At 42.1% G+C, this 25,897-nt stretch overlaps 1 protein-coding gene across 1 annotated transcript; it reads right to left on the bottom strand.

Annotated features, from left to right (window-relative positions):
* Nucleotides 1-3,311: 3,311 nt before the first annotated feature.
* LOC140647899 (arylsulfatase D-like) lies at nt 3,312-25,625 on the bottom strand. The gene is made up of 11 exons (XM_072853095.1): nt 25,523-25,625; nt 22,732-22,801; nt 21,726-21,866; nt 20,877-20,998; nt 19,863-19,985; nt 17,907-18,330; nt 16,730-16,866; nt 14,787-14,921; nt 11,564-11,726; nt 10,610-10,731; nt 3,312-3,682 (listed from the first exon to the last, which is right to left on the bottom strand). Exons 2-11 carry the CDS (start codon nt 22,782-22,784, stop codon nt 3,312-3,314), a joined length of 1,791 nt encoding a protein of 596 aa, XP_072709196.1. The 5' UTR covers nt 22,785-22,801; nt 25,523-25,625.
* Between the last annotated feature and the right edge of the window lie 272 nt (nt 25,626-25,897).

Genomic DNA, 25,897 nt, shown 5'->3' with positions numbered 1-25,897 from the left:
CTTCTACAAAGGGAGAGACCATGAGAAAAGAAGGGAGAAAGCATACAGTTTAGCTTTTATTTTATATTAATATGTTTTGCAAAAGATCATTATAGGTGATTTTTCAAGCAAACCTAGGTAACTGACTTAAGAGTTTATTTCTTTCAGTATTATTCGAATGCAAACAGTTTTTGTAACAGCTTTTTACCTATTAATGCGTTTTATGTGGAAGTGTGCACCAGGACAACTCCTGAGTGCCATGTTGGGTTCACCTGCTTTATGGGGAATATACATTTCCCAGGAGATCAGAACGATAGCTTGTGCAGAGCTTGCATGCTCTGGCTAGAGTGTATACAGATGAAGAGATCAGCAACCACTCCATGGCTAGGATCTGCAGAAAACAGGTAAAAGAATTTACCTCCTTTCCCTGCTTACCACTGTCTCCTCAAAATTTACATCTTTTAAGATACATTTAGCTTCAGAGAGCGAAAGGAATTTAGGACTGAATATAGTCTGCTTAGGGCATTCTTTCTTCTCTCTCCCTCCCCAGTGTTTTTTTTTTTTAAGTGACGTTGTACATCCTATTCAGTGATTTCCTATTACTTTGTTCTCCTTGTCATCTACAGATCCCCTCTGTGAGCACTGTCTGCCCTCTTCCTCCCTCTGCGTGGGGAGAGCCCATTTCCCTCTGCCTGGCTGAGGTCTCTAACAGTTCTTGACAAAAGCCAGTTACTTTCTGCTGCCAGGCGTGTTTCCTCCCCCTCCTGCCCGAAAGCCCCTCTGGCTTTCCACAGATGCCAGCCAAGAAGAAATTGTGTTTGGATGTCAGGAAGGCAGCAAGTAAATTCATGTGAATAGCATCTGACTCTATACGGCAGTTCAGCAAATTTACCTTTCAGAGGAGTGAGGTGTTGCACAAATGTTTAATACTTTTAATACGGAGTGACTTTTTTCCTGTGAGGTGAAGGGCAGGCTTTCATGATGGACGTGGTATAAGCCAATCCAAATGCACTCTGCTCATGTTTCTAGCTCTTAGCCTGGCTTTAAACTTGGGTCAAAAGTGTTTGCGCTATGCTTGGAGATGGAGTTCAGGGTTTTTGCTGATGTACTGGGCTTCCCAGTCTGTCAACAGGAGCTTGGACCTATGCTGACATGCTGCATGCATGCTTGAACATCCCCTGGTAAATGCTCTAGTCGTGGCCTCATCTGTGACTGGGCATGTTCGTGTGTATAAATGGGGTGGGGGGCCGGGAGGGCAGTGAGGTGAACTGAGAAAAAGCTTATCCTCATGCTTAACTGACAATGTAGATGTTACTGAACTGACTGGCTTGACTCTAGAGAACAGCTTTTGGCTTTCTTCCCCACTGAGCAGTAAGATTTCTCCTCCATCTCTGAATTGGCCAAACTGGCTTTAAAATGCATGGTCCTTTATGCTCTTTTATTTTTGCATGAATCCAGTGAAATGCAGCTGCTCTGGTTTCAATCCCTGTCAGCCACAGAAAAATGTCAAATTTTCTGACAAGTTCTTAGCAATGCTGATGTGGATTTAAATGCTATCAAGCAGTAAGAACAAATGTATTTTTAGGTACTTCTGTCAAGTCTGACGTTGATGTGTCCTATCAGTTCATTGTCAGATAAGCCCTTTGATTTATGTGGAATAATTTCCACGTAACTTGCTTGGTGACCTTTTAGAGGAAAGGTAAAACAAGTAACAACCTGAAGAAATGCCTGGTCAGCTTTTTGGAGACTTGTTTGGTGCTACATCATGGTCACAACCTGTGCTGTTTCGAGCAAAATAACATAGCGATTTACCACACGGTGACATACCACATCGGGGGTGTAAGTCAGGAGCTTGCCTGAAAACACTGCAAAACACTGCATAGTCCAGGCATACAGACTTTTTTGTCCTGAGGCCGGTGAAAGGGCTGGGACCTGCTGTTGCAGCTCAAGAGCTGAGAGCAGTGCACTGCTCTGGGATTATCGGCTGCCGTGGGCCTTCTTATCGCCTCCCCTTTCTAAAAGGCAAAAAATGACACATGGACAACCTTGGTACTGAACAGAGCTGCACTGGCGTGGTTCTGCAAGGTAGCTAGCTTTAAGGAAACAAGTCCTCTGAAGCACCTGCTGTGCTGCTCTTACTGTCCCTTGTTGCTTTTAAAATCTTGGTGACCTTAAGCTGTGTGGTAGGAGCGAATACACAGTGTCCAGGAGGCCTTAGAAGTTTGAGTCTCTGGCACACAATCTACTTTTTTTGAAGCAGAAAATGCAGGAACCTCCACTTAAAAATCGGATTTGACACAAAAACCCTGCAAGAGCATGGTTAGGATTATATATTGAGAGATGAATTTATTTAACCTGAGGGCAGCAAGAGAGGATTAGATATTTTAATTCCTTCCCTTTCCCTAATGACTGTACAGAGTGCTGACACTTGTTTGGCTTGGAGAAGATGACCTGTACACTGAAGTGATTAGTATGTGCAGGGAATTTTTTACCACCTCTTACTGAAAACAAAGTGCTGTCTCACAAAACAAAGACCATTTTTCATGGGGCATAATAGCACACTTATGAAATCAGGAGCATTATCACTGAAGTGGGACATGCAGCTTATGAATTGGTCTCGCAGACTGTGAAATTTGGGACCTATCTTGTCGAGGCAGCTGGGCAATGATTTTCAGTGCTCTCACAAGTAAGATCATTTAACAACGTGGAAATGTATGTCAGTAGGAATTGCTATGGTTTAGCATTTCAGAATAGGTAGATACTTCACTGCTGAATTTGAGATGATAACATTAGCTACCTAATTTTTAAAACATACTTGTCAGTTCAGTTTTTCCTGGGAATTCTTACATGATTGATAAATGAATGTACAGATGAGGCAAAAAATTGCTGTAAATTAGTAGGGATTTAGTTCTTAAAGGCCAGTGTGTCCCCTCTTGGGCTAGTCCTGTTGCCTTAACAAGCATATTACCTGTACAAACAGCTGCAATTAAAGTTTGCTTTCTTATCATTCATAATTTTTTTGAATTGAAAATCGGTAAGGGAAGAAATTTTGTTTCATTTACTTGGGTATTTAATCCAGAATTACGCACTTGAGGGATAGATTATACAGGTGACCCATAGGTGGAATACATTTGGAGCATTTTCAATTTTTTATTTTAAACTACAGGCTTATTGAGTTTCTGTGGGTAAGAAAAAAGGTTGAATAAAAAGCATCAATAACGTCCCTTTCAGTTATTCCAGTGTAATTTGACCCATATCTCTGTATGACTGTAGTCATGTGAATGTGAAAACTATTACTTTTTCTTTAAGCTAACTGTACTTTGATTTTGGTGTTAAAGTATGCCATCTGCTTTGTTGTTTTCTTCATCACACCAACAGAATGGAAATGTGCCACAGCATGGCTGCAGCCACGGCTTCCATAGATTATTGTAAGGAGAGAGCTGCTGTGGCACTGGAGTCAGCGTCTTACGATGCTCTTCTACAGCTTTTCCTATTCTCCTCCTTACAGCGTTGAACAAGGGCTCAGTGTCAGCTGATAGAGGACTTGCCTCAGAAGGATCTCGCGAGAGGTCAAACAGCAGTGGAGGGTCATGATGGGTTACACCATCCCCAAAACACGGGCAAATTCCTCTTCCAAAACAGGCCCCAGAGGCTTCTGGTTGGAATACTGGAGTAGCATAATGAGCTTTCCATATGGTGCCACCTGTCACAGAAGAAGCACATTTTGAACAGCTTTAATGGCATTAGGAGTCAGGGGAGGTCCCCAAAAGATTGGTTCATGTTTTAAGTGACCTGCTTTGTAGTTCCTAGGGCAAGCTTATGTCGCGGTTTTTGCATATGGGGAAAGGATCTTTTGGGAGCTGGCAGGGATTCGCAATGGTTTTTGTGGCTCATGGGCACACCTGGGCTCTTGGTACGTGCAGGGCCATATATGCTATGTGGATGGTTAGGTCTAATATTTTGGGTGCAGAGGGAGTCTCTGCCACTTTCTTGTGTCCCTTTAAAATTCTACCTGCTTCTTGGGGGAAAAAAATGGGAATGTAGCCCCCAATTTCTGGGTGCAGGTACTTCTGTCATGGTTCTTCTGTTGGCTCTGTACATCTGAGCCAAGAAGAGAACCTGGGCAGAAACTGGTCACAGCTCATTTCTGTGCTTACTTTGCAGCACACTTTCAAATAGGGTGGTAATTGCAGGCCATGAAAACAGTAAAATCTGGAGTCTAGTTTTTAAGTTAACATGATGAAGGCAACTAGTTTGTGGCTTTAGAGCTTGTACTTTATCAAGCTCTTGTACTGACTGCTGGATGAGTGCAGGTCTGTAACTGGTAATGGAAGTGACAAATGACTAGGGCTAAATCTGAATGCGGTTCAACAGGAGATTTTCCTTCCTTCTCCCTCCTCCGTTTTTCCCTATTCCTCACCCCACGTGTAGAAAGCACTACACTGAACTCAGAGGCAAGGATATGCCCAACAAGAAGACAACAATTAGATACTATGTCTGAAAAAGGGACAGGAGAAGAAAGGGGACATTCAACACTTGGAGCCACTTCTGTAATGCACTGAGCTGACAACTCTGTTGTCCCTACGTGGCATTTTCTTTTTTGGTTCAATGGAATCAGCTGAACTTTCTTTCCTTCTGTTGTCCCCAGAGCTGTTCTTCGTGACTGGGAGTCTGCAGCTTTATTCTTCTGTCTCTGTTGTGTCACTACTGCTAGAGCATATTTGGTTAATAAATAAAAGTTAGAAACTTTTTAAAAGGTGAGGGGGCACAAATAACAGATATGAAGGCTCAGATAATCTTTTCGCTTAAAATCCCCGGTTGCTGGCTGGCTGGCTATGTGTCTATTTATTTCCACCCCACGGTTTCCATGTCCTGCTAAGCTACGCTTCTGCACTTCTGTGGAGGGATGATGTCTCAATGGTTCTGAAATGTTTTGGCATAATACATTTAGAAATGTTACAGATTTTAGATACCTCCATTTCTGAAATTGTGAGAAAGGATGCAGAATGTGGATTTCTTAAAGGAAATGGGCTCAGTTCCTGATGGCTTACCAAGGACAGGTATTCCTTAGTTCTGTTTGGGTGTGTGCTTTGCTGCTGGCTGGGACGTGCGCCTCATCCTTCTACTTTTCCCTGTCTTACGACTAAAAGAGCATTTGTCTCATGACAAAAATACAAGCATCCTCTGTCATATCAGGGTTCCCCGAGCATGGGATTTGGGTCTTATGTCTGTTGGTCAGATAGCACAGATACTTGTTAGAAGGAGTGAAATAAGTACTCTCATGGCCGTATGCATTTTTCTGATTAGCTAGCTCTAGTCAGAGCACTATTGTGATATTGCTAAAATGACCATTTAAGAGAGAAATATGGGATGGGCAGGTAGACTTATCTAGCTATAGGTAGGAATTTGTGATCAATGTTCAGAAAAAACAAACTTAGTCACTCTTTTCCATAAATAGTTGAGCTGAACTCGCCATAACTTATACACTATAGGGCAGTTCAGAGAAGTGAGTGTAGAGTGAGGAGAATTGTTCTGATGCTGCAAAATTTTGACATCCACTTTTCACAGCTGCAAATAATTACTGGAGTTGCAGACTGGGAGAGAGCCAGGTCCTCTTTAGTTCATTCAGAAGGATACAGTGAGGCTGATTGTAATTAACCTGTCTTGGTGAGCTGAGTAGACAGCTGGGTTACAGAGGGATTAAAAAAAAAAAAAGGTGGTAGAAATCAGTGCTGATGGGAGCAGCAGGGGTTTCAGTCATCTCCAAGAGGCAAAGAGGGATATGCAATTTGCTACTGCAGTACCTCTGACAGAATTTGAAGGATGTGTGTGAATTATAGGGCAACATGTTAATATAATATGCCCGAGGGAAAGGAAACCTACTTCTTCAATCCAAACATCTCTCAAACCCATCTGGTAACAATCAGTTTAACGAGCAGAAAGAAACAGACTGTCACTAATAAGCCTTATTGTGCTGTGCTAGAGGAAAGGACTCTTTAACATATAGACAAAGGATTCTTCTGGCTGTAGTGAAGGGCTTAATTGATGGGTCCTGCCGGGGTGACATCAAGACACAATGGCTTCATATCTAGCCTGTCCAATAGATAGAAGTAAACAGACAATAAATATGTAATATAAACATCATAGACTTGTAAATGAGCTAAAACAGACTAAAAAGTCTGTCAGCCCAGTCAGAAGTAATGGCAGTTGGAGCAAAGAATCAGAATTTCTGGCTTGGCTGAAAGTTGAGCCCCACGGTAAGATTTGATGAGCCAGTCTTTCATATGCAGAACATCTCATTGTTTTCAGCCCTCTTGCCATGAGCAGTTGTGACTCAATGGGGAAAAATTGCAGAAAGGCGTAGGAGAGCTAGCTGTACCTGTGGCTTCATAGGAACACAAAACACATCTTGCATCTGCATATTGTATCTGTGTTAATGTTACAGGTAGCGTGGCCTGTTAGAAACTGATCTGTAGAGCAGAACAGTTATTGATGGCTTGACATCCATGCTGTGTTTGTCTGGGGGTGTTTTACTGGGGGCTAACTCTTGTCTGGTCCTATCTACACAACATCTTTTAGTGATTAGAGCATATTAGGTATGGTACTGGAGCCTATTTTACAGTTTAGTTTCATCTAAACTAAAGTCACGATCTCCAAGCCCATTCCACAATGCAACCCAGTGAGTGGGTACGCGCAAGAGGGGTTTGCTTCAAAAGCACGCTTCTGATCTGAACTGAAATTGTAATGTAGACACACCTTACATAGCCCAGGAGAACAAGAGGTGAAAGCTAGGTGAGGAGAACAGCAGTCCTTTAACCTGAAAAGCAATTCTTCAAGCACATCCCTTGATGGAGTATGTATTTAGCCTTTCACAAGGGAAGTGCAGCACGACTCTTCTAGCAGGAATTTTCTCTGGGAGTCGCTGCAGTCAGACAAAGCTTTCTCTGCCTGGAAACTTTCTCTGTCCAGAAAAATATGCATTACAAAGAAATGAAGAGAGATCTCTAAGACTAGGGATGGCTTTAGAGGCATAGGAGATTTGAGTTTCTGATTGCTGTCCTGCTTTAGGTAATGTGAACAGCTGACTGGGCTCGGGGTTAGATGTGATCAAGCCTGGAGCTACTGGCAGTTGTGGTGTGGGGCAGGCTTGGCACCAGTCTGTGTCAGGTGAAGCGGTCTCATGTCTCTAGAGGCAGCTCTAAGACCTGTACTCTCATTGTCAGTCTCCCTGGTCTGCTGAGTAGTGGATACAGGGGGAGAGTAATTCACAGCGGTGACCCTCATGTTTCTGCCAAGCGTAGGCTGTTGTAGGCTCCATGCCTACACTCAAAGCAGCGCTCCCTGGGGCACGGGCCATGCCCCGCTCTGCTGGTGCATCTTAGTGCAAACCTCTGGCCCGGGGCTCAGGCTGTGGGTCGGGTGGGCACCAGCGGTGACAGCGCTTTGGAAATGAAGGCACTGCGCGTGGGGGGGCCCGGCGAGGGCTCCTGGCGCCGTGAGCCCGGCTGGGCCTGGGGCTGCCCCACGCCTCCCCGGGGACCCAGGGCAGCAGGCTGCAGCCCTCAGCCTGCGGGGGCCTGGCCACACTCCCTCTGCACGCCCACGGATGCGGGCGGCTTTTCATACAGGGCACCTCGAGATGTGAAAATACAAAGCGGAGCAGCTAACTGCGCCGAAGAGCCAGGGAGATTTGGTTTGATTTTATTTTTTATACCGTTCTCGTCGCAAGCATTGATTCCACGCCTGACTGTCGAGCCGGCGCCCGCCGAGCGCGGGCGCTGCTGCCGCCTGCCGGGCGGCGAGGTGGCGGTTGCGGCGGTTGGCAGGTGGCGGTTGGCGGTGCCGCGCTGCCCCCTGGCGGCGGGTTCCCGTGGCGGCGGGTTCCCGTGGCGGCTCTTCTCTGCGGGCTGAGGGGAAAGCGGCCCCGCGGCGCAGCTCTGCAGCGGGACGCTGGAAAACCAGACCCTCATGGTTGCCCCGGTGCTGGGGGACGGCTCGGCCGGGGATGCGGTGTATGTTTTGGGAGGTGGGTGCTGCACGACACCACGCCTGCAGCGTTCCCCTGCTGGGCATTTCTCTCCAATGCTGGCCTACTCCCTACAGCGCTTACCAGGGAAAGAGCATATCAGTCCCTCCTCCAGTGTTGTTGTGTTGTTTTTTTTTTTTCTATATTTTAATCATGTTAAGGTGCTCCATAAAAACGGAGGGAGATAACCCCTAACCAAAACTGATTGCTTAAAGTGTTAGGTCGTGGGGTTGGTTCAACTAATCTTGACTTTTAATTACTGCAGAGGCCCACTTTCCACAGGAAGACCAAAGATGCAGAGTGGTGATTTACACGTCACTTAGAGATGATATCTTTTGATTGAGCCCAAACAGAGGAAAGAATTGAGTCCTGGTCTCCTTAGATAAGTAATTAGTTGAGACAGCCAAAATGTTGGCCGTGAGCACCTTAAGCGTGGTTCCCTCAGTGGGATCATCTTGTTTCATAGCCATGGTGGTATCAGGTCATCCAAACCCCCAGCTTCAGGAAGCAGCAAGGCAGAGTGAGCTGCTGAGACCAGGCCCACCTGCTCGTGGCTGCGCCAAGCACCAGCTCTGCAGCAGTTCTGCTCAATTGCAGCAGCCCTGGTAGGGTTGTGAAGGCCTTATCGCTCGGCTACAAGGCAGAATAGCGGCAGTTGCAGCACTCTTTCCCTTTTCTTTCTTTTTTTTTTTTTTTTGAATAAACAATCCCTTTCCTAGTTCTTAGGCAAAAATGTTATCAGCATCTTCTCTCCAGAGAAAATAGAGAATGAGGATTCCCAAGAGAAAAAAAAAAAACACAAACCTTCCATGGAGGGCTTGAAGATGCTCCACTCTGTGGAAGAACTGGATTTATGAAACACCATTGTACTTAGCATTTTCTACCATACAGCTCCTTGAGCACTGCGTGGGTTGCTCTGGATCTCACCCTGAAAGGATTAGCTCCTTGAGTACTGTATGGCTTGTATAGCTTACACTTTTCTCCTTGAATGAAGTACCCAGATTTATCTTTGGTGATCAAGAACCTAAAAATAAAATTTCACCACAGCACCTGGCATCACATCCTCACATTTAGTCTTTAGTCCCTTTCCTCCATGTTTCCTGTGAGCTGAGCGCAGTGACTTCCTGCCCAGGAGCCATGCTTCACAGACCTCAAGGTTAAACTGTCAGCATGACTAAAATTTTGGTGTTGCAACTCTGGTATGTATTTATTCATGCCAACAAGACAGACAGCAAAGTTCTCAGCCATTATCCTGATACTCTCGTGTGTGTGTGTACCTAGGGGAACAGAGAAGTTTTGAAATATTTGCAAGTACAAGTAAGTTTTGTAGTCTTCAAGTGTTCACTGAGCAAGCAGATTCTTGGCTTGATACTATCTATGCTTGATACTGTCATTGTATCAGAAAGTATCATAAAGGAAATGTAAATGGGCACGAGAAAGATCACCCAGGTAACACTGTGACATAAGATGGATTTCCTGCTGGGCTGCCTAAGGTTCTCTCACCCCATGGTCAGCACTCAAAGTGCTCTTTGAACAGCCCGCTCCCTGTCAACATACCAGCTGAATGTGAACAGCTGCTGATGGTGGAATGCCCTAGCATTTGTAACCATTATCTAATTGCAGTCTCTCAAGAACTCTGTAATTCTCTCACTTCACAGTTAGGGAAAGCAAAACAAAAATTAAAGGGGCTCATTCAAGTTTCTAAAGGATGGGAAGATGAGTAGGCATAGCCTACTCCATCGACTTCTGCATTTCTCCAGCTGTGCAGAATGAAAAAAGAAAATGAGTGCTGCATCACCACAAATTCATCAACTTAACTTTACACTTACATCATCCATCCACAGAAGGTGCAATTCATCTCAACTAACTTTAATATGAGGGTGATTTTTATATCTGATATGATTGGTCTCAGCTCCCTGTTTAGTTAGTGGAGAGAAACAGGCCTGACTGATCTAGCCCAGATGTGCTAACCAGAAGGAGGTGAATCACACCCTGTAAACATCTGCATCTCTTCAGTGACTATAAAACAAGCTCAGATCCAGGCACCCGTGTTTGGTGGCACAAATGCCATCCTCCCTTCTGAGCAGGAATAAGGACACAGCTACCAGTCACTGGCCCGTGCTCTTTTACGCTGTAATGGAGGGTGACATCAGCAAAGACTGGGTGCTTCTTGAAAGCTCAGGAAAGCATTACAGCTGCAGCCAGCTTGACTAATGTCACAGCTGAAAAAAACAAAACAAATAAGATGGGGCTATTGAAAACAAACAAACTACTGCTTAAGATAAAGACCTTATGCATGCAGTTCCTTTTTCTTCAGTCTTACACTAAAGCTGATCCCAAATGCTTTTGCAGCAAAAGCGATAGAAACAGTGCAGCGACAGGGGAGATTCTTGAAGCTATGCTACCCAGGAAGTGAAACCCTTCATCTCAGGCAAGGCAGGACAGCTAACAATGAAGTCATTCTGCACCTTGCAGAAGAAGTGAGCATTTGAGGCAATAAACTAACTCCAGATAGATGTACATATGTTTTTACATGATACTCTGTTGGAAGCTAGAGTTCATTACATCATCTCTGATACGCTGGAGGGGGCTGTTTATACTCACTGTCCTTTTGGTGCCACCGCACTGCATGCAGAAACACACCGCAGTAGTGAAACATGAACTCGTGCTCGGAGTGCTGAACTGTTCCCCGCAGCAAAGGCAGCAAGGTGCGCCCATCGATTACCCTGATGGAGAGGACAGAAGTCACCAGACCGCTTAAGAATTTCAGTCTGCAGCTGGAGCGTGAGCAGTACTCACTCTCCGTGTATGCAGCATTACGATTTCAAGTGTCATTGCTAAACCAAGCTACTGTTTAGCTAATGAGCCCTGAAATTTTTAATTTTGTGGATGGGTGGAGACCAGTGATTAGCAGTTACTAGCAGTTTTTGCAATTAGAGCTAGTTCACACATCCTGCCTGGAAAGATAAGTCACCATTACTGTAATTTTCCTGGAAGTAAGTGATAACTATAGTGAAGGCATGGTTCACAGCTTTTAATTTTGCTCCCTGAAATTGAAGTCACTGATAGGTCTGTGAGCTCGAGGCTTCATTTAAAAAAAAATAAAAATTGACTAACAGTTGGTTTAGTTACACACCACCACTACTTTTATGCTTTTTGCTCAAATGGCTTAGGCACCCATGCTTTCTTGTGTTCTTTAGAGGAGTCTAACATAGATGCTACAAATTTTTTGCTGCCGAGGAAGCTACTTCTCCGGTACAGGCAACCAAATGCAGGCCATGAGCCATTTGCTCCACCTTCCCTACTCATGAAGAACCAGGCTTCCTAGTCTTGGAAAGGGCCTGTCCTAGTACTCTAACAGGACCAACCAGCTTTGTGAATATGTGCGTCTGCAGACAAGATGGGGAAAGAGCTACACAGGAAGCAAGCTAGAGAACTGCCTGGTTAAGAAACAAACAGAATTTAACCTGTGGCTGTTAGCATGCATGACATGTATAGTCAGCATCTATCTAAATGAAGAAAGGGGAGCAAATATGGTTTGTGAAGCCACCTTTGTACCTGTCCTGAGGCACTGCCCCTCCAGCGAGTTGAACCACTGTTGGGAAAATGTCCATAAGGCTTGTCGGTTCATTGATAACTGTCCCTGCAGGCAACGCTCCTGTCCATCTAACTATTCCTGGGACACGGATGCCTCCTTCCCAGCCTCCCATTCCTTTTCCACCTGTTAGAGGGGAGAAAAAATGTACCAAAAAAGATAAAGAATGAAAGGTATTAGACATTTATTACAGAAGTATAATAAAAGGTTTTAAAACTTTCAGAATATTCAAATAGCTTTAATGAAGACACACTAAATCCTGGAGAACAGTAGAATGACTACAGTGCAGATACCATTCTTAAAATATAAGTATTATTAACATCTTTATTTTACAGTGCTTTCTTGGGTGGCACATATGGCAACTCACTACTAAGCAGTATTATTGGCAGAAGAGGAACAATTCCACCCTTTGACACCTGAGAAGACATTCTGACCCATAATTTTAATTGACTGTCATGTCTGAGAATAATCTCCACACTCCCTAATAACATGCACAAGAAAAAAGTCTGTTATTAATAAAAAGCAAAATCTGGCTTGGAGTCAATGAGAGGTTGCAGCCCCAATTGGTGCCTGAGGAAGGGGGTTAACACGTGGCAAGCTTGGTTGTCAGACAGTTCACAATCAGGGCAGCAGGAACATTACGAAATGATTTGCAGTCCTGGAGAGCAGTGAGTGGAATTAGGATAATGTGTGCTCGCCCTCCAGGAGTTTACAGTCTCAGGGATGCTCTGAGGTGGTCCCAAATGGAAGAGTGTGGAACCCGTGCAGTAAATAGGGGAGTACTCTGAATATGCTGCAGTGATGAAGACTTTCCACCTACATTTCTGTTGAAGTTGTCCTAAGGTATTCCAAGGATTCTTTCTTAACTTGGTTTCTCTTGCATTCCTCTAATCCCACCACGTAATTAGCTCTCTTATCAGTCAAAATATTCATTGTTCTGAATAGTATTTCAAAGTGAGAACCATTCATTAATTACAGATATGAATTATAGATGTCAAGGATGGGGATATTGATGAAACAATGTGGTTTAAAGCCACAACTCCAAGTTGAGGATCCAGTTAGAAAAACAAAAATTGCAAAAATGTTGAAGCTCAGGTACCTATATGACCTTTGCTCTGTTATTCCTCCTATCAAGGGCAGAAATGACAAGTCATTGCTGGAAAGTGTTGTAGGAAAATTGGCAAACAAAACTTGAAGCTAGCTTATTAGCTCAGCTAATAAATCAGCAGCTGAATGGTAGTTTATACTAGCCTCTGGCTTTGCTAAGTAATGCCTGACTTTGCTATGGAGGAGGTGTGCTCGTAGTCACAGCTGAGAGGCAAGGTTCCAGAGCTTGGTTTTAAAGGCATGATGGATTATGGATAAAGGTGGCATGATGGATTATGAACAGGGCAAGTCCAGCTGCTCGTGCAATAACCTGTGTGCTATGTAACGTAAAGGTATCTCATGCTTTGTTATTCACTAGCGGCTGTTCTCTCTATTCATATGTGTGGCTTATTTATCTTCTTGTTTTTAATATCCTGTTAGCAATAGCAGCAGTGAGTTCTACAGATATTTATGAATTAAACTAAATCTTTTAATCTCTTTTGAGTGATTGCTAGTTAGTTTCACTGGGATATCCCCTGTTCTGCTCTATGTGGACATAAATGGGAATGCCGTTCTGCTATTAATACCTAAACTGATATTCTGTCTCCTCTTGTCTCCTCTCTAAGCAGGTGTGATTTCATCATTGTCCTCTCATACTGAAATCTCTGTCTAATCACATTCACTTTTCCTCTCCGGACTCCCCTGTTACTAATATACTTGTGTTAGGCTAGTAGAAGTTAATTCCCTAGGTTAGGTTCTGAGCTATTCAAGTGAGCCCACTGGCCTTTTTGCATCTGTTTCTGGTATGGAAACTTCATATCCAGAACTGAAGGCTAATTTAGCATTTAGGACTGTTCCTGGATGAGATCCCAGCTGTATCAAACATTGCTTGTGTCGCTCATCAAGGAACTTAGTACTAGACAATGTGCATTTTGATGCTGAGCAAGATCAAAGCACCCAAATCTTCTTCTGTAGGGAAATAAGTGATGGGAGCAGTTTTCAGGCTTCATTATACAATAAGTGCCAAGCTGCTCAAGCTGTCGCAGTGGCTCTCTGAGGCTTGGCAGTCTGGAGGGAGCACATGCAAGAAATACCATAGATCTTTATTTCCATAGAGCTTTTGTCACCGTGTTGCAAGCCAGTCATAGAAAGTCAGTCTAGATGAAACATCTGTATGATAGATGAGAAACTGGAAAACTGTATCAAGAAAATAGTCATCATGATATCTGCTAGTGTTGACATAGATAATTGTCTACTGTGAAAAACAGAAGGATGTTTCAAGTGAGCCTGCAAACAGTGTGTTCTGGATCTGCATCAGGATATTGGATATTAGGAAAAGGTTCTTCACTGAGAGGGTGTTCGCTCACTGGAACAGTCTCCCCAGGGAAGTGGTCACAGCACTAAGCCTGTCAGCATTCAAGGAGCATCTGGATGACGCTCTTAGTCATATGGTTTAGTTTTAGGTAGTCCTGCGAGGGGCAGGGAGTTGGACTTGATGATCTGTATGGGTCCCTTCCAACTCGAGATATTCTATGATGCTATGATGCTACAACATTTTCAAGTAGTGCTTTGGGTTATGGATTAGATAGTATGCTTACAATATTTAAAGACAACATGGAACTAGAAGGGGGTACAAATGTACTGGAGTCTAAAGAAAGGATGAACGAGGAGGAACATAATAGCACTGAAATACATGATGACCTCACAACAACAGGCTGTTGCAAGGAGGAAAGAAGGAATCTCTTCTCTGTAGATTGGTGAATAGGGCAAGATCTGTTGCTTAAACTGCAGCAAGGAAATCTAAGATAGGTACCAGGAAAAAACCTCCAGTAGCATAGACAATGAAAACTGGGTTATCTGGGAAATCACTGAAGGCCTTTAAGAACAGGTTAGACAATATATCTGTCAGGAGTAGCTTTGGTGAAAGTGATCCTGTCTGGGGACTGAAAGATGAATAGCTGATGCCCTGATTTTGCTCCAATCCTACAATCCAAGATTATCATCCCAGTTTAGTAAATATAGTCTATCTGGATGTATTTTATTCTATAATTTTCTTTTTAACAGGAAGTCTTATGCATGTACACACGACCAAAATTTTACCTTTATAGATCCCATTCCATCCACCCAACTGAGCATTTCCTCTGTGAGCCTCTAAAGATCCTCCATGATCAGATGAAAAATAAATGAATGTGGTATTCTTCAAGCCTTCTTGGTCAATAACATCCAGAAGCCTGCCTATAAACAAGGCAAAACATCATCATTATGCCTGGAGATGCAGTCAGATTTTTTAGGCCTTGACTCAAACCTCAGTGAAGACTGAGTCTTTCCATTTACCTGAATGAGTTCTGTTATGAGCTACCACAAGCAATGCAAAGAGTAATCCTACATTACAGAAATAATAAGAGCCCAACAGAATGCTGCTGAATGTGTCCAAAATTTGTTTGCGGTGTCTATAAAAACAGAAAAATAAAATATAAAACCAATGGGAAAATAATTTAAATGAATGATTCTTTTATTCAAGCCACTCAGAATACTGTCAGCTTTATGCTTTAAGTTCTCTGAGTCAAGGATTGTCTCCAGTGTGTAGCCTCAAGCATCTTGAAAAGCTTAAATAATGGTGCTGCCTAGATTCCTAATCATAGAAAACTGTTGTGTCTCACCAGGAACTGAACAGGGACTCTGAGATCAGGCTGCATACTATCAACCAAAATCTTCTTCTGATGTCAGTGGGAAAACTCCACAGAGTGCAATTCAAATCTAACTTCATAATGAATGTTTTCGGTACTGATAGCATCAAATGTTTATGCAGAATATGATTTATCTTTGATTGCTTGTCCTCATCACCTACTGCATCAAATGTATTTGCCAAGAACAGCTTCCATAGCTACAGAAATGGCAGCAAAAGCTGAAGTATACAAGGAAAAAGCATAAGGCAGTGATTATCTCTTTTGCTCAATCTCTTCTCCTTTACAACTACTTATTGACCTTACCTAAAAGTAGACACCTGCCCCCAAAAAGAGTTTAGGTTGAGTCTAGGCATCTTGGTTCTAAATTAGACCCCAAATCTCTTACTTAGCTGTCCAACCCTGGAGACTTCTGTCTTCACGGGCTGCCATCCTGTTTGGCCTATACAAGGCATGTTCCTTACACCATCGGACTTCTGCTATCCAGCTCTGCTTGTGTAGCTTGTGCCTGAAGGTGACTGGTGCCAAAAAGTTGCAGGAGAAGCATGGCAGAGTCCTCTGGTTCAACTGGATCTCACAGAGGTTCTCAGCCTGCCCATCAGAAGCAATGGGGCTCCTCTCAAAATACAAATTTGTAAACATGGTTATTGGAGGAAGAAAAGGTTCAGGGATTGAATCTTGGCCTGGACAGGAGGTGAATGCTTTCTCAATAGGGTCTTCACTTTTGACTAAATACAAACAGGAGCTATCTCCCTCCCTCCATTGAAGCAGAAAGCAACTACAAAGTAAGGCTTAGTGTCCAATTGGCACTCAAAGCCTAGATTTAGACGTAAGTGAGTCTTCACAATATACTGACTTAACACAATTTATTAAGTGAAACGCCATAGCTTTTTAACTTGGACTTTTGGCTAGGAGGGAGTTCTGGTTTCTGCTCCAAGGATTATTCTTCGATAGAAACAAACAAGTACACAAAACAACCACTGTATAATGTAATGTTCATCTGCAGCACCAGTTATATCTTCTGAGACTAGACGGAGCTGGAGAAATGTCATACATTTTGATTAACCACATGATCAAGCACATATCTGGTTATTTGACTGCACTTAACACTGCAGCACAGAAGTGTGTCAATTAAAAAAATAAAAATAACAAATCCTTACAGGAAAAGTTTGGGCTTTCATCTCAAGAAAGAAAAAAAGAGGTGTGTGGTAATGGAATGGCAATCTCTGGAGCTAACTGTGTATCCAAGGCAAGTTCACTGATTTTTGTCATATGCAAAAAGGGAGTTCTGTGACCACCCCTTTAGTTTATTTTCCACATTGAAATAAATTAAGGATTTTCTTCAAGACGACCACTTACCCACCATCCAGTCCATCTCCTCTACGTTATCTCCATAGAGGCCATGTCTGCTTCTTCCCTGAAACTTCTCTGTGGTAATGAGAGGGGTGTGAACATGTAAAAGGGAAACAAAGAGAAGAAACGGTCTATGCTTGTTTCTGAAATAAAAGAAAACAACAGTCATTTCTCTGCAGACTGTCACTCAACCCAAAATATAACAGTGACATGGTAGTGACTATCTCAATAAAAATTATTATTGGGGTGTAAAAGAAAAATTTTTGATTTTGACATCTTTGCATTTTTTAGGTTTTGGGAGACAGAGGGGATTAAAACACCGCTCAAAGATTTTGGTTCTGTATTAAGACCAAAATAGTAATGGGCCCTTTCTTTTTCTGGTTCCAAACTAGACGTGTAGAACATTAAATAAATAACTAGGAAAGCTCACAGCCAAAAGACTGACACACTCTCAGAGGCAAGGAGAATAGGACTCGCTTGCTTAAAATTAATATGGGTGTCACTGAGCATAAGAGACATCCTCATGGAAGAGGCAGATATGACAGGGGAACCGTACCCCTTTAACATCAGGCCAGGCAGGATATCCTAGGAGCCTGAGATTATCTATGCTCAAAGTTTTACAGAAGAGATTTATCTTACCCCCAATTTCCCTTAAAAAACCCTGACAGAAATGGTACAACCTTATTCAGGGATATGCCCAAACTTGACACATGTATACTTTTAAAGACTTAGTGGCTTGTTCAATGCCAGTTGAGACTACTAATGGTATTGTAAATGAAGGACACCCTTGGAGAACAAAACAAAACTCACTATCACCATCCTGTTTGTAAAGTATTAACTTCATATGACACTTTCTGTGACAGTCCATTCATCAGGCTAATAATTTTTCTGTGCCTACTGGCAGAAGGCCCAGTCCTTGGCCAGGACCCCTTTGTATTAGGTGAACAAAGCATAAACACAAAAACAATCCTTTTCCTTTTCCTGAGGAGCTGACAAGCTATGTATAAGACAAAGGACAGCAGTTGGATGCTGACAGGTAGGGGGGTGCCAGAGAACAACAAATCACTGGCCAGCATCAGCACAGGTAGTTCAGCATGCCGGCTGCCTAACCTAGGGGTGTATTACACAGTAATTGCATTATTTTTAAAAATCCTTAAAATGTGATACAATTTTTGTTGGTTACCTTTCAATGAATGAAACTGCCTCCTTCAGCATATTAGAAGTAGTTTTTTCTAGATTCATCGGTTGTTCAGTGATATCATGGTTTCTCATCAGGATACAGTTCCAGTACTTGGTGAAACCATAGCTGGAGAACCAGGAGATGAAATACAGGAGACCACAGATGGCCAGACATATGATTATTTTCCATTTTACTGAGAATAAATTGGTAAGTTTTCCGATCAAAAGAGTAAGCACTGCAAGGATGATCGTCTGTGTGTACAGCCAATATGTATCTTGCAAAGACTTGGCCAGTTCAGGGTCATCTGTGCCTTGACACTCATTCAGAAGGGTAAAAGGCATGCCGTAAAAATAATCAAAGCCATGATTTAAAGGGTGGTGGCAGTGATCACGGCGGGATTTGCAGTTCACACCCATATGCCACTTTCCTGAAAACATAAAACAAAGATCTTAAATCCAACATCATTACTCTTGGGTGTGTCTGCCTATATTTCTAATAGGTTGGCTGCACTCCTCAGTTAAGGTGCAGCCAAGGGAGGAGCTGGTGTGGAATGGGGACAGACTCTCAGGGAGCAGTCATGCATTGGCACTTTATCTGCCTAGAACAGCTGGTTTTCCTCACCTATCTGTTAAAATTCCATGTAGGGCAATGGTCCAGCTCAGACGCCTCCCTGAATAAGAACAAATAGGGTTGCAATAGTTGGTGCTTATTATTTTTCACAGGATAAAGTAGCCATTCATTAATGGGTAGCCTGATGGGGACAAACTGGAGAAACTCTTGTGCCAAAAGAAACAGCTAAGTGCAAAAATATTAACTAATTTACATACAAATTCTATCTGTCCTTCACAGCCCAAGAACAAATTTCAGGAAGAAGGTGTACATACTGGCTCTGTGTGTCTACACTCACCCTAAAATGAGTAGCAAAAATAGGCCATTCCAATTATCCAGTACAATTGGACATATCAGAGTATGTCATATGCTGCTAATGAACCTTAATGAAGTCGTATTACAGAGCAGTGTAATTACCCTGACACTGAAGGACAGACAGTCTATAACCACGGGCTTAGGGGCTATTAGCTAGACAAATAACTTCTGAGAACTGCTAAACATCTTTGTGCTCATGTATATGAGTGTAGTTTACTGTATAAGCTGTACCAGACTGCAGTGAGCTAGGGAAGGTTCGCCCCTTTGCACAGGCTTGTGTGAAGTACGACTAAGTATCACTAAGACTCACTTCAATTTAGGAACTAAATGACACCTCAGTGTGCCGGAGCCAAGCAGAGGTGTGAAAAACACAGTAATTAAAATTAAGCACATGACACCTTTGACTACATCAAAAAGAGTTTAAAAATGAGAGGGGCTTGAAAGACACAGCCTTAAATTGCTGTTCAGGCAAAATTAGCAAAGAGTTAATAGGATTTTATTTTTTGGACATGTATTCTGATCCAAAACCCACTGAAGTCAATGGGACTCTCAGCTTTTTTGGCAGAGTTTCTTTTTGCAGAAAATAAGGCACTCTTAGAGTCTTAGCTGTGATAATAAGCAGGATGTGTAAATAACATAAAATCTAGCCACCAGATAGAATTAAGACCACGGTGATGCCTGGGTACCAACTGGCAGACAACATTTTTCTGCTCGAATAGATCAGTGAATATCTCTGTTGGTTCTTCCTAATGCAATCTGTACTGCGCAAACAAGATTATTTCCTTTGCATTTACTTCTGTTTGCAGTGTACATCTATGTATTCCATACATCCTCATTTTGGATTTATCAGATGTGCTGTGCTGACACAAGGGCTTGTGGATGGCATTCTAAAAACCCTGCTGATTTTGAAAGCTAAGCATACAAGAAACTCTAGTTTAACTGATCCTAGACATTTCGGCAAAGAAAAATATTTACAGAAGCTGCCTTGTTTGGATAACAAGCAATGAAAAGGCAGCAAGTTGCTATGTCTCATACCTACAAGTGCTGTAGAATAACCTTGCTGGTGCAGTATTCTGGCAAAAGTAGTTTCATTTGGTGGGAGCCCACCAGAACACCCGTTCCAGAAGAGAACCTGCCGTTGAGTGCCAGATGCCATGCCTAGAGAGGAATAACAGTCTTTAAAATAAAACAAGCCATTATTTCAGATTTTCAGTCTTCTCAGATTGTTCTTTCTAATGAATGGGACTCAGTTGCCTAAGCCTAGTGTCTTTTTATAAGCCATTCAGTATGCCCTGGGATATTCTGATTGACCCCCAGAACGATGTCTCCTCCAAGTCCCATGTCATTATCTGCTAGTCCAACACAGATGCCTCAGCTATGCTGGAGTGTCTACAAATGGCACTAAGATGCCTATGTTTGGACATTAGGCAACCTCTTACAATAAAAGTTCTATTAAAATATAATGTTAAAAAAAGAAAAGGGGGGGAAAGAAAGGTTTTATATAGAACAAAAGGCTTACAGAGTCAGGGGTACACACTTCTGAAATGTACAGTTCATTATTACATTTCTCCTTTAGCAAGTCAGAATTACATCAGAGGAGCTCTACTGATTATTACTGCCATATGCAGTGGCTGAAGTAAATCTGTTTTAAAACGTTATTGTTGAGAACTATTCCACAGTCTGGCACATTTCACTATGAAAAAGTTTACCAGGATATTCAAAATATTACACTTGACTTAATATAATCTTAATACCACTGAACATACAGTGTTTACACAATTTTCTTCTTCATGTTTCTACCTCTGGGTGGTTTGTGCTGTTTGGATTTTCATCCATTTCTGTGTTGTCATTTAGCCACATTAAATGTGCTTTATGTGGGGATTTTCCCATAGAAATCAATCACTAAATCTAGTCATCTTTATTTTTGCTCATCTCACTAAGACCCCCAATCCTTAGATTAACTAGTCTTAAAAGTGGTTTATTTAAGGGGATTTTTAATAGCAATAATGGCTAGACAGACTGCAGTGAACCATTAGAGAGAGGCCCAACCTGATCTGATGGGGTATCTGCCAGTCAGGAAAGCTGCTCTGCTTGGAGTACAGACAGCAGCTGCAGCAATGTGCTGAGTAAGTCTCACTCCTTCCTTTGCCAGGCCGTCGATGTTAGGGGTCCTAAAGAGAAAAATCCCATCTCTGATGAAAATGTATTACACAGAAGTTTGTGGTATCCCACTCCTCCTAGTTTTGTCGAGGACATCACCATCAAATTTACAAAACTCTCTGTTTATCTACAACTCAACTAGGAAAGCTCTGTGTTATCTATTTTTTGAGATACCTTGACCCTTAGAAATGAATTTTCCATGGATAAATGTGTTTTTATTAATAGCTAAAAAGAAAAAAAAAAAGAAAAAGTTTTTCAGGGCTATCCCATATCAAAAGTTCATGCAGTATAGTGAAAAAGATTCCATTAATAGATATAGGACAACACAATTTCCAAGTCTATAATAGGTTAGAGTAAACACAGGATATATATACACAATCATTAGTTGTTAGCTGATATTAAATCCTAATCTCAGTCCTTGATATTTCAATCCTGGAGTTGTGGAAACTTATAAATTATACACATGCCTGACAAACACAACACACGGACACATTTGCAAAGTTCTGCCTGTATATGCTGAAAATTAGAAGTCCAGGAAAGTTACTCAAGCATGCCTGTATAATTATTACGCCAGTAGGAATTACTGTAGAACATTTATTTTGTACACGGTTTGAAAAGAAGTGTATCTAGATAAACTAATCCATTAATAATGAATTTTCTAATACTAAGTGTCATCAGTACTTTTTCCACTGAAATTCACCAGGAAGGGATAATTTATTTCATAGAATACAGTCTTACCTTATTGTATCATTGCCATAGCAACCCACATCTCCAATACCAAGATCGTCAGCCAGTATCAGTAAAAAATTGGGTTTTGAAGGATTTGATACACAGGTTATTGGAAATAAGCATAAAATTAGCCATATGTTTAGGCAGCTCCTGAAATCAAAAGAGGTAATATTACTAAAATATTTGTAAGCTTTACAATAGACTTTAAACTATTAATCTTAAAGTTTTATGACGACTCGGTATAGATGCAAACAGCTGCCAAATACGGCCAGCAGATGGAGCTCCTGAATATTTACAGAAGTTCTTGAGTTTTCTAAAACCAGTAATATTTTTTTTTATTTACACAGGAATTTTGCGTGTGCATTTCTTTATTGAGATTTGCACTGATCTCAGCAGATGTTTCCAGTAGAATGAGGGGTTGGATGCTTGCAAGGCTCCTGAGGCACCCCTTGTACAGGGGTGTAGGACACTCTTCTTAAGGCTGCTGGAATGGGTGGGACAGGAGCATGGAGGTGGTTGGTGTGGAAGCACGCTGGTTATGATGGCAAGGCCTTGACTATTGCATCCAGTGCTACACACAGCATCTGGAAAGTGCTCCTTTCAAGATTGCAGCAACAGGCTTAATCTTGTTTATCTTCCTAGAAGACCCTAAGAATATCTCAGCACGTCTTAGTTGCTCAAGGTATTGGCAAGAGGCACCTTACGGATGTTCACCTGAAGTAAAATACAGATGCTAGAACATATCTACTGACTGCTAGTTCATTAATAGATACTGCAATGTGATAAATGCATAGTAAATGTACCATACTATATATTATATATATAATTCTAAACCTCCATGTCCTGTAAAAGTAGGATGAAAAGCCTTGAAAGACCAATAGTTCTAAACCTGTATTAACTGCTCTCAGATTCTCAATGAGTTTCTAAAAGAAAAAAAAAAGAGAGATCTGTTTCAATTTTCTTAAGCACAACACGTAAAAACCAGAAAAGACCCTCAGTGAATGTCTTGTCTTACCATTGTTTTCCCTGGTAAACTTCGTGGCTTCCCCATGTATGAAACAGGTACATAGTTGGTTACATAAATTCTGGTGGAAAAACAAAATAATAATAATAATAAAAAATCAGAGCCCAGTAGCTCTGGTTACCTTGCCTGTGAAGTTGGTTTTTAACCACCCTGCATTACTGCAATCACACTGCCACTGCCTGCGGCTGGCTGCAACAGAGGTGAACTGACTACGAGGGCTTGATGACACAGGCCTGGCATTCCTGAACGTGTGCTTGCAGAGCCCTGTTGAACTGCCACTGCAAGGCAGAAGGGGCACTTCTGAGGCCAGGTGAGGTCAGACAGCACAGCATGCAGATTTGGAACAGATCTGGCCTGTTCCCAGCTGCCAGTAACTTCAGGGGGACTTGTGAGTGTTTGGCAAGAAGGCTAAATGCCCATGGCTTTAAACAAGTGTCAAAGGTGCCAGTTACTCAATACCTGCACAGAACTGTTGTTCGCTGAAAGGAAGGTTTTCACCATTTTACAAACAGGAGGTAATGATAAGTAAAACCAGTATCTCACTTTTTACTTAATGTCAAATTATCTGTAAGGTCCAGGGAAATAATCTAATCCTTACTGTGAGCTTTGAAACTACAAAAAATGCCTCAAAGAAAAGCCATCCTGGAAAGTAATATTTGCAGTGTAATTCTTAGGGAAGGGACTGTAACGTTCTTAGGTTTGGATGCCATCTAATATAGTCAAGGAGGTGTTTCTATCTGAATATTACTAAAAACTTTCCAGAAATATAAATATTATTATAATTATTTCCTTAAAGGACTTAAAAGCTTAATGCCATTTATAAATTTAACAAGCCAGTTTTTCTACCTGCCAACTCTATGAACTCAACCTGGACTTTAAAAACCTAGAAATAACCCTTCAGTTTCTAAATATTTATTTTTGTATGGCAAGGCAAATTTTATGAGTGGAAGCAATTGCCTATGCTTGCTGAAATAGCACAACTAGTTGCTTTGGACAAAGAATGGCTTGGGAAATGCACTCCTTTTCCTTGTGAATGGCCACAGACTAAGGGATCTGCAGAAAATGTTGCACTGGAATCATGCAAACAGTCATGCAGAAGTACATGATAAACTGGCTCTACAGGGACTGGCATATGCTCATCTTCATGCTGTACACTGAAGTAAATCAGAGATGACATTCATTCCTTCACTGTGAAAAGAGATAAAAATCTGAAATATCCCGTCCATGCGAAATCCCTTCTTTTCCAGGCTGCGTTCCCTTTCAGACCAGCACAAGAACAAAGATGTTGTCAGCTCTGTTAAGGAACAGATTGAAACTAATAAGAATATTTACTTTCTATAACAACTAAAAGCATGTTTGTTAACATAAAGTCACTTCTAAACAGAGAGAACTGAAAAGTTCCATCGTGACTAATGAAATGTGTGGGGTTTTTTTTTCCAAAGTCAGCATGTTCTCCAGTGGGGAAAAAAAAAGCATTTTCCGAGATAACTTTTTTCTGCCTTTTTGGTATATAAGAGTGTTACACTTACCTTGAATGTCTGAGGAATACTAAACTGGCCAAAGTAGCGTATAATCCTGACCTATGCATTTCAAAGAATGGGCCATAGGATAAAAAAAATTGCAGATGCTGTTATTCTGATCAGGAGAATAGTATAAAAAGAGTCAGAACCTGAGGTCCATTGATGGTTTTTCCAAGTAGCATCTAGGTGCTTGTTTGGCTATGGGTGAGACCATACGGAAAAAAAAAATAAAAAGGAAAAAAAAGCTTGATCTCTGTTAGATGTGGAATTTTCCATAGGGTTGATGATGCTTCCCGCTCTCTATTGGCAAGATCCTGAAAGCTCATACCGAGACCTCATCCTCCCTGCCCACTGGCTGAGTCGGAGATTAATGGGGAAGCTGCAAGATCCCTCTGACCAATGCATTGGCTGTTTGAAGCAGGACCTTGCTGCAAATGCAGATGCCAGAAGACTAATATCATGCTTTAAAAACCAGGCTGTACTAATGTGAAGCAAAGGATTCACTACTAGGAGCTCAAGTGTTTTACTTGTATGGTAGTGGTGCCTCAGAATCACAGCCTGGCAGCAGTTCTCTCAAAGCCCCAATGAACTATGGCCCCATAGGACAGAGCTGAGGTGACGATCAGGCAAGTGCACAAAGGCATTAACCTGCGAGAAGGAAGAACTGGTCTTTATCTATAATGGGAACGTCTTTATGGTGCTTTAACAATGAAAGCAGAGCTCTGCCTTCCCAGCAACTGGCAGGCAACGTTGCGTTTAAAGGGCTCTGGGGTACATGATTAAGCCAAAACCATTGCAATGAAAATGTACTCAGCCTACGCTGAGTAGGTGAGGATTGTTACAGCCCTTGTGAGCTGTAGTGGTTTAAAGGAACCAGACAGATCTGGACATCTAAGAAATGCCTTGATTTCCTGTGGGCATTGATAGGCTTTCCAAGCTGGTACAACAGCTCTGCTACCTTCCACTTTCTCCCCACAGGTTCATGCAGCACAGCCAGCTGGTGATGGCAGGCACATTGTTATTTAGACAGAGACTTTGTACAGCCCCTCAGGAAAGCTGTGAATTTTGAACCAGGGAGGTGCAGTGGTGGTATTAAAAAATATCTGGATCTCAATACCACTGGCAGTGGCATGATTAAAATTAATGCTTCCTGATTTACTGCAAGCCCATTTTAGGAACACTAACCTTACTAAAGGACGAGAAGAAATATCAAACTTGTTTAAAAAAAACCAAACCACAGCAATTTAAATATGCATATTCACCTTTTTCTGTTAGGGCCTGATTCATTCTGAAAGCAGAGCTCTCACTGACATTGCTAGGAGTGTCATGAACCCAGTACTGGGCCCTAGGGCTTGTCCAGTTTCCTTAGCTGTTAAATGAAAAAAGCGACTTAATCCTTAAATCTAACATCAGCCTCTAGAAATCAGCAGAGTTACTTACAGAAATCCGAGAAAACATCAGACAGTAATTCCCTCTGTAACCCAGTACGTCACAATAAATGATCAAGACTAATAAAAAGGCCAACCCCTTTTAACAGTGCGGAAAACAAACCCTCGTCTCAGTTATTCTTCTTGCTCTGAAATCCCTCTTGCTCTCTGCTGTGCTGAGCAGTCCTGATCCTTTAAGACGTGTGTGGG

The sequence above is a fragment of the Ciconia boyciana genome, chromosome 1 (assembly GCF_034638445.1).
Source record: "Ciconia boyciana chromosome 1, ASM3463844v1, whole genome shotgun sequence".
NCBI classification, from domain to species: domain Eukaryota; kingdom Metazoa; phylum Chordata; class Aves; order Ciconiiformes; family Ciconiidae; genus Ciconia; species Ciconia boyciana.
The sequence above is the reverse complement of the archived record's forward strand: the minus strand, read 5'-3'. Positions and strand labels throughout refer to the sequence as shown.

Bases quoted from the DNA above. Each gene is read 5' to 3' on its own strand.
- LOC140647899 (XM_072853095.1), bottom strand. From the start codon at position 22,784: ATGTACCTGTTTCATACATGGGGAAGCCACGAAGTTTACCAGGGAAAA. The intron at 20,999-21,725 runs GTAAGACTGTAT...TTTTCTCTTTAG, and splicing joins TATGGCAATGATACAATAAG to GACCCCTAACATCGACGGCC. The intron at 16,867-17,906 runs GTAACCAACAAA...CTTTTATTTCAG, and splicing joins GCAGTTTCATTCATTGAAAG to AAACAAGCATAGACCGTTTC.